Source organism: Populus euphratica, unplaced genomic scaffold (assembly GCF_000495115.2).
Source record: "Populus euphratica unplaced genomic scaffold, PopEup_1.0 scaffold177.1, whole genome shotgun sequence".
NCBI classification, from domain to species: Eukaryota; Viridiplantae; Streptophyta; class Magnoliopsida; order Malpighiales; family Salicaceae; genus Populus; species Populus euphratica.
In genome coordinates this window covers 35,767-45,251 of record NW_011499972.1, presented here as the reverse complement: position 1 = coordinate 45,251, position 9,485 = coordinate 35,767, and the positions used below count along the sequence as shown (strand labels likewise).

Genomic DNA, 9,485 nt, shown 5'->3' with positions numbered 1-9,485 from the left:
GATGGCAAGTTAACGGTATGGCTCTGGTGAACTTTTTTATTCTTCATAATTTCTTTCTTTTCTCCTTGATAAAATACAAAAGTTTTATTTCATTTGTTTTTTGTATATGATTTGGTCTTTATCTTTTTTATTGCTATTTTTTTTTATAAAAAAATCTTTTATAGATCAATTTATTTCTTTAATTTTATTCCTCATTGTTTAGTTTTATTTAATTTTTATATCAAATTCGGTTTGCATTCTCATAATTGCTATTTATCTCTTTTTTACCATTTTTCTAGTTGAATTCTGTTTTCAATTTCATCCTTTTTTTTCCTTTTCTTTTTTATTATTTTTCTAATTGAATCTTGTTTTTAATTTTATCTTGTAATATTTGATTTCAATTTATTTTTATATCAAATTTGGCCCTCTTTCTTTTTATTGCTGTTAATTTTTTTTCTTTTTTCATTTTTTTTTTTACCTTTTCAATTTCATCTTTTATTATTTTGTGATTGAGAATTTTACTTTATTATTTTTAAGGGTTTGTCTTCTATAGGATTAATCTTAAAGGTGATCATTTTCTATTCGGCTAAGTTTTTATTAAAAAAATAACCAAACTAAAATTTTTTTAAATAACCAAAACCAAACTGAAATCAGTTCAAACCAGTCAGCTTCGGTTCGGTTAGGTTTTTTAGAACAAAAACTGGTTCAAACTGGTTTGACTTGATTTTTTGATTTGGTTTGGTTTTTTTTTGTTGACTTAGTTTTTTTGGTTTGGATCAGTTTTTCAAGTTTGGCTCAAAACCCTAGTTTGACTTGGTTTTTTTCCTGTTTTTTCCGGTTTCGGTACGGTTTGATTTTTTCAATTTTAGGCTTATAAAACCAAAACCAAACAGAATCAAACCAGTTAATTTTTTTAAAATTTTAATCGATTTAATCAGCTTTTCCTGTTATTTTTTTTCAGTTTTCTTGATTCAATCGTTTTCTGGTTTTTTTGCTTACCCCTACTTAATCTTAGGCTCATAACCAAGGCCATGAGTTTTGAATAGTAACGTAGATTGACTTTGTTTTTTTTTTTCTAGATTCTTTATTATATTTTATTTTTTAAAAAAAATATCAACTTTCAACAATGGTTGATTTATTGAGAATTGATATTCATTTTTTTTCTTTTTTTTTTCACAAGGTTAATGGGTTAATTCAGGTTGAGTGAAAAAACAATTTGTTACCTTTTGTTTTAAATTGATGTTTTTTTAATTATACTCTTCAATATTATGTTATTTAATAATTGACCTTCATTTATTAATTCATTTTTCTTTCAACGAGGTTACCCTAGTATCACGACTAAGTTGTAAATTTAGAATATTAACCAAAATGAGCTTGGGTTAGTTTTTTTTTCTTTTGTTTTCCTCGTTATTTTTTTATCAGTTTCTCTATTGTCATTATATATTTTTTATTTATATTATTGGAATTATAGGACTTTATTAAAACTAGTCAAGTAAATAACTAAAATCTCGGGGGTTTTTTTTACTTCTTTGAAAACACCAAGGTTGTCTTACTAGAAAAAAATTATGTTGCTTGTGGATTGTCGCACGTCACCTATCTAATTAATATAGTAAATCAGGAAACATTGACGGTTGTAACTTAACTAGTCAAACCCTGAATTTACTTTTTAGAAATTAACGGTTTAAATGTCACAAACTTAAAGGTCACTAGAGGCTTACCTAATCGTTAACTTTAGAACCTCGAGAAATTAGTTATGGTACGCATAGACTATCTAGACACTTATGGTTACAATATATATAGTAAACCAGGACAGTTCTAGAACGTAGCCTTGAAGCTTAAACAATTTGTCAGACATGTGCTTGTATGGAGAAGCTGTTTGTAGTGATTCATGTAAGAATCCTTTATAATTTATAATTTATAAGTTTTATCTTCCCGCCATTTGATTCCAAGAAAAAGTCCAAACAAATGTTTTGAAATTTATAAAATGCAAATATCTCATAGTAATGACATGTCATAACATTATAGGAATATCTGGGTATCGCCATTGCTTTCGCTTATTTATTTCATGTTACGCAGATCACATGACATACCGAAGTATGAAGTAGTTCAAATAATCCATCTGCTTCTCACCCGCACTGGAGACTCTTGGAAATTCATCTTGTTAGCTAAGAAGCAGACATGTACTAAACGCACAGGTTGCATGTAAATTTAGGCCCTGAGAGCCACAGAAAGTCCAATCTTCGAAATCTTGTTTGTGGCCCTGCAATCAACCTCTCCATTCATGGATAGGAGGACTTTTTCCCACAATTCTAGCCGAATAAGTGTATTTATTTTGGCCTCTGTGTTTGCACGAGCCTTAATCAATGTAAATGGAAACAACGCGTGCTGCGCTCCAATTGTCAGTGTTGTTGACCCATTCAACAACGAGCTATGCTTCAATTCTGCTGCAATGGCAGTCCCGGTGAGAGGGTTCAATTCCCGATAACATGAAGCTTTTAAAGTGTTAAGTTTATCATCCCTGCAGTATAAGAAATGTTTAGACAGCAAAAAGATAACTCTTTATTCTTTTTCCTTTTTTTTCCTCAATTTTGGCACAAGATTGCTCACAATGTCAAGGAAGTAATAAGGAAGGGACCGTTGAAGCTTAAGCCGGCAGTGAATTGGTCAAATGTCTTTGTTGATATGTCAAAGCTAATGTCAGTCCCAAGGGAGAAAAGAGTGCTTCCAATCACACCAGAGAAATTTACAATTGGGTTATATCCATTTCCTTTGAAGGATCCTTGTTGATATGCCTTCACGCCAACGCCTGATGTAATCCCAAAATAGTTTTGCATGAATCTCACTTCCACCTGTTATTGCAGTCACCATTGCCTTTAGAGGACATTAAAACATGATGACTACATCTCAAGAGTGTCATGCTTTGATTTGCTCCAAAATAAGTCAGAAAAGAGAGAAATAATTCGTTGTCAAAAGTCTCAAGACGTTAACGACTGTAAATAGATGTTCAGAAGGGTAGCTAAAGGTGACTCAACTTCTTACTTACGTTGCTAGAATCAGGAATTGTAAATCTGAAAACTGTTGTGAGTCCTGGCAAAATTTCTTGAGCTGCAAGAATCATGAAAATCAACGAGATGACAATTATTAGACAATTAGCTAAATATTTTATTTTTCCAAATCCAACCTTAGATGGAAAACATGTTCAGATTTTATGGTTGAACAAAAAGAAGACAGGCAGATCCGGTAATATGCATTATTTCAAACTCATTTGAGCTACGAAATGCCCGTATACTCTACCCATCTGGGTGCCTATACAGAGCAACGAAGCATATGCATTACATTATCGAATGCAGATCACTGAGGGGAGGGAAACCTATGACAACAGACTGTAAATGTGAAAACTATGAGATAATCTATATGATGATCTCAAAGTTAAAAAGGAACTTAATTATAATTAACCATAATTAACCATTTATAGATTAATCTCCTTCAAAGTTTAAAAAATGCAGGAATATCAATCCTGAGAAGTCAGAAACTAGATGCGAGTCATGCAGGGTGTAGTATCTACTCCCTTAGCACCATTTCACATTTACAACAGAATGTAAATGTGAAAACTATGAGATAATCTATCTGATGATCTCAAAGTTAAAAAGGAACTTTATTATAATTAACCATATATAGATTAATCTCCTTCAAAGTTTAAAAAATGCGGGAATTTCAAACCTGGGAAGTCAGAAACTAGATGCGAGTCATGCAGGGTGTAGTATCTACTCTCTTAACACCATTTCTAATTACTCTGTTCCGCAGGCATGCAAATTGAAGCAACAGGCACGCATAAGGTACGCATCCAATTCTTCAGAAGACAGTAATGAAGGCACGAGACAATGCATGAAAAGTAAGGATTGAACTTATCATAATTGAAAATCTTAATGAAGAGGGAGACAGATTACTTTCACAGGAAAGATCGAAATTCCACTTGAAGCATTGGTAATTGAAGTATGTTGGTGGCTGCTGAGCATAATCTTTGTAGAGAACATCTGATTCAGAAAAAAAAAAATGAAACAAGTAAAATATATGGATGTATCGAGGGAAGTGAAGTTGTAATAGACAAACAAAGATGAGATTAAGAAGCTCAGAGCCGCAGGTGGTAATTAATTATACCTCTGGCTTTCTTGCCAATATCGAAGTATAAGCCAGGACACCTGCCCATTTGTTGTTAACAATCGAGGAATCTTAACATTCTCATTTAACCTGTTCTGTCGTTGGCAAGAAAAGAATATATTGAGAATGGACAGAGAAAGCCAAAGGGGAAGTTTCCTCGTGTACTGATTGACGCAACATTTAAAAAATGTGAAATTTCCAAGAACTTCAAGTTCAAGTTGCGTCACAGGTGGCCTAATCGATTCGATTAATTCATTGACTTTTCACCAACTATTCTGTAAGGAAAAAGATTATCATACATGGACATGTTTAGAAACTTTACGCACATGAATTAGCCCATTCTGCCCTAACCTTAATTGCCTAATGTCGTCTTCTCTAAAATATTTCAGTGAAGCAGCACATACACAACCTATTCATCGTACTAGCAATTCAGTGGGTTTCAGTCGGTTGATCACGACCGAGCACCAACATCTTCATATGAACACTTTCGTGTGATCCAAGTCTCACTAACAATCATCAAAATTTGCCTTCATCAATTCTGGCTATTTAATTTGTTGTTCATCACAAGCGCAGAGGTGATTTCGTTAGCCCCGACCAATTGCACGGGATTTCATTGAGGATGCTTGCTACATTTAAGTTGTTTTAATTCTAGTAACTTTTAGCACATTTAGCAAATTACAATAGATGGATCAAAGAAAAAAATAACAACTCTTCTTGGAAATTATAGTTAAATTGTAAATAATTTACGTCCTCATTTACATGCATAGAAAAAATCAACAAAAAAGTTCGGACAATTTAACCAGAGAGCAACTCAAGTTAAATTAAATAACAAAATTGCCGCTCAAGTTACACACCATAAATGAGAGAGAGAGAGAGAGAGAGAGAGAGAGAGAGAGAGAGAGAGAGAGAGAGAGAGAGAGAGAGAGAGTAAAAGAAAAATCAAAAGAAACTACATGAAAAAAAAAAAAAAACCCTCTCCTACTCTTTAATAAACGTAAAACCCAAGCAACTGGTCTGCACCATACTCAGCCACTAAAAACACTTACTTCGGCAAAAACCTTTTCAATCATTACTTGAAAAAAGACAAGAAGAAAACTCCTCCTCATTCTATAACAGAACACGAGGATTCAAGGTTTTTATAATTTATTAATTGGAGAGGAACCCAAAATCAAAGTAAATTGAAAGCAAAAGAAAATTCAAAGAGCTTTAAGCATATCATCAGCTCCACTAAAAGTAAAAGCTCCGCCTTCCTCCAAATTAAAAACCTTAACAACCCCATCTTCATCAATAATACATACCTCCTTGACCTCACTCCTAGCCCAACTAGTTTGATAACTCAAATCCAACTCTCACCCAGTTGCCTTTGTAAAATCCCCATTCCCATTAGACGAGAGCACACTCCATCTTCATTTTTTATACCAAATTCTCCTTTCATGCTCTCATCACAAAAACACAAAAACATCATTCACTAATATGCATGCAATTGTATCGACCCCTTTTGACTTTTGCTTTTCCCATTTCTCCACGAAGCTTGAAAGGTGTTTTTGAGACCATGTTGGGGTGAAGGCGCCTGGGATGACGAAGAAGATTGATTTTTTGTTGGATGTTAGGGAAGAGATTGTGGTGGTTTGGAGTTCTCTGTCGGAGTTGAAGTCGGAGAGGGTGGCTTTTAGGAGTTTGTCCCTGACAGAAATCGTGGTAAAGATTTGATTTATTTTTTTTTATTTTTTATGTTAGGGTAGATTTTTCTATTTGTTCAAATTTAAAATTTACCTAAGATGTAAAAAAATAATAATTATGTAACTTGTAATTTTTATTGAAGCTATGGAAATTTTACTAATTAAGGCAGGAATAAATGGAGTTCTTATATATATATATTAAAGAGATTTTTCATTACAACAACAACATTTCACGGATTTATCAATAACACTTTTTAGAGTTAATATAATCTTAATAAAATATTAATATTATAATATATTCAAAAGTTAATATGTAAATTGATCCATACTAATGTAAATTAGATCTCATCTCTAATTAAGAAAAAAACCATCATTGATGAAACAAATTATTAACACCTAAAAAACGTGAAATTACACATTATTTTTAAATTTATAAATCTTAAAAATTTCTAAATAACATAAATAAGCATGTTAATTTGAGTACCAAAACTATTAAAGTGTTTAAAAAGCAAACAAATAAAAAGCACGCAATGATATTAAAATTGTTAGATTATTTATAGGTTTTCCATTATGTTCTATATAATAACTAAAGAGCCCTCTTATACATTGAGTATTACAACATTTTCATCATATTAAAAACCCTAATCAAAAAGAACTTTTATCAAACATGTGGTGGACATCCCTTATTCTCTTGATATAGTGATTGTATCTATTCATTCTCTTTGAATTCAAATGCATCAATAATTTTCCACCAAACCCTTTTCTCTTCTTCCGTTGCCTCCATTGAAACCTCCCAATTCTCTTCATCTTCTTACCATTTTCACTCCCTTGATTGCTAGAAGAATCCTTTCCTTTTGTCATGGTAGCCAAGAGCCCTGGCACCAGCTTGAAAAGCCTCATTAATTAATTCTTCTTCATCGATACTTCAGCCTGTTACTTCGAAATATCTCTTCAACTAATATATGTAAAAAGAGATAAAATGTATATGCTGAAGAGGCCTTCTCATAAAGTTGGATACAAAAAAATTACAGAAAAACTCCATGAAATTAGTTAGAAATTACATTGGAATACATGTTTTCCAAAGGTACATACAAAGCACCCAATGCATTTGCATTTGCTACATGGGAATTCGTTCTTCAACTTCTCTCTAAACTGACTTAATTCTAATCTTATTAGAAGGAGGGGGAGGAGATATAACTTGTTAAATACAATGTTTAACAAATAAAAATGCAGCAGAAAGAAATTATATACTTCCATTAATTCAGAAGATTTTTTCTGGGATAAATAAAAAAACTGAAGGCACTTATCTTCACAACCACACCAATTTACAACTATAATTATGAAATTAGAACAAAAGAAGAAACATATGATGGGGCAACTCTTAGGAAGAAAAAATACGGTGTTAGGAAAGTAAGAATACCAGACATAAATTCTCTAGCTCTTCATCTCTAACTTTGAGAACCACACAAAGTAGATGTCTTCATGATAAAACATGTGTTTCTTTTTTCAAGTTCATTTTATACGAGGTTTGACTAGGCATAAAGGTGAGGACAGTTACAGAACCAACATCCTCACTTTGCCAACTTTGAAAAGAGAGATTTATGATCCTGCTAGTGCCCTGAAGATATATGAGAACTACAGAATGTGTACAAGTTCTATGAGCTTTCACTTCTGCAATATGCTTTAATGCACGGAAGCATTTATCTAAGGTTTTTGCAACCTATGATTCATATCATATGAAAACCAGTCATGTTCCTACATCTTATTACTAATCATATACAAATTGAAATCTTTTTTTTTAAAAAAAAAAAAAAAATCAGTCATGTTCCTGCATTTTATTACTAATCGTATACAAATTGAAATCTTTTTTTTTTTTTAAAAAAAAAAGCAAGAAATTAGTCATGGGGCTGAGGAGAGGAGTTTGTTGATGGTGGCCACGAGTTTTGATATGGCCGGAGTTTTGATACCGTCGAGGAAAAAAAAAATAGAAATCTGAAAAGTATAATTCAATTCTTGAACTTGATTTTTAGGTGTTGAAGAGAAAAAATTGTTTTTTAATAAATTGGATTTAGGAACAAAATCATTTGTGAAATTAAGGCTACTTATCTTGAAATAAAATTATTATTTTTTAGTAACATTCAATAATAACATGTTTTTCAAATAAAATGCTAATATTAGTCTTTATTTAAAAAATAATAATATCTGATCAATTACTTAGGTAATTAAAAAATAATTTCATGGATATTTAATAAAAAAATAATTTTTTTATTAAATTTTGTACAGTTTTTCAAAATTAAATTTTATTGTCATTTTTCCATTCAATCTTATAAAAATTATTAAGCTATAATTTTTATTTTCTTTTAATTGAAACTTGTTCTAACAATTATAATAAAAAGTTTTTCTTAGAAATCCACGCATAAATAAAAATTATTTATGCTTTCTAGAAAGTAAAATTTGTTGAAAGGAAAGGAAGAATTAATAAAATATAAAATTTCATAAAAAATCTTAAAATAAAAGAAAAACCATGTATAGCTTTTAAGATTTAACTTATGGTATATTTTGAATTATGAGTTTAATTTGACTCAAGTTAATTTAAAATTAATTTTTATTTTATAAAAAAATTGTTGTGCATACTAGACGAAAGCAAATATAAATAAAACACAAACAAGCAAATTTACGTGGTTTTCCAAAACCGGGTATATCCACGGAGGCAGCAGATTGTATATTATTAAAGGAATTATACAAACACTCAACTCAACCCAGTACAATCTCACAAAACCTAATGTTTCACTCTTACACTCGATGTTTCTCTCAAATCTGTATTTTCTCACTCTCACAGTTGCACTGTCTTCCTCTCTCTGCACACACACTGCACTCTCTATGCACTCTCTCGTCTCTCTCTTTTTAATCTGTTTACAGGAGAAATGGAAGCATAATTATAAAGAAAGGGAAAGGAGAGGGTGGTTGATGGTAGTTGAGAAAAATATTGACAATTTGCTACAAATCTCCACGTTGGCAAGATTTTTCCATTTAATCCTCGTGATCAATCAATGCTACCTCTAATGCTGCCATGTACTCTGCCTCAGTTGTTGACAAAGCTACTGTTGATTGTAACGTTGACCTCCAACTTACAGGCTCTTTAGCAAGTGTAAACACATAGCCTGTTGTGGAACGACGCTTGTCTAAGTCACCAACATAGTCTGAATCCACATAACCAACTAAATTTTTTCCGAGTCTATTATCCCTCTCAAACTTCAAACCAATATCAGTTGTGTCATAAATGTACCGTAGAATCCACTTAACTGTCTGCCAGTGACCCTTTCCTAGATCATGCATATACCTGCTCATCATACTGACAACATGTGAAATATTTGGTCTCGTACAAACCATCGCATACATTAATGTATCTACTGCATTTGCATACGGAATTTGAGCCATATGTTTGCGCTCTTCCTCTGTGCATGGAGACATTGAAGCACTTAGCTTAAAATGAGAAGGTAGAGGTGTATTTACAGGCTTCGTCTTACCATCTACCCCAAATCTCTTTAGAATTTTCTTCAAGTATTGGGTCTGTGTCAAACAAACTATGCCTTTTCTTCTATCTCTCTGAATCTCCATGCCAAGAATCTTCTTAGCTTCTCCAAGGTCCTTCATTTCAAACTCAGTTCT

At 31.9% G+C, this 9,485-nt stretch overlaps 1 protein-coding gene and 1 pseudogene across 1 annotated transcript; both read right to left on the bottom strand.

The window, feature by feature from the left end:
• Positions 1 to 1,898: 1,898 nt before the first annotated feature.
• Positions 1,899 to 4,243, bottom strand: LOC105139315 (mitochondrial outer membrane protein porin of 36 kDa-like). The gene is made up of 5 exons (XM_011045708.1): positions 4,138 to 4,243; positions 3,927 to 4,013; positions 3,023 to 3,084; positions 2,587 to 2,828; positions 1,899 to 2,497 (listed from the first exon to the last, which is right to left on the bottom strand). The coding sequence occupies exons 1-5, from the start codon at positions 4,184 to 4,186 to the stop codon at positions 2,188 to 2,190; spliced, it is 750 nt and encodes a 249-aa protein (XP_011044010.1). The 5' UTR covers positions 4,187 to 4,243; the 3' UTR covers positions 1,899 to 2,187.
• A 940-nt stretch (positions 4,244 to 5,183) lies between these two features.
• LOC105139316 (peroxiredoxin-2E-1, chloroplastic-like) lies at positions 5,184 to 5,840 on the bottom strand (annotated as a pseudogene).
• Positions 5,841 to 9,485: the final 3,645 nt, after the last annotated feature.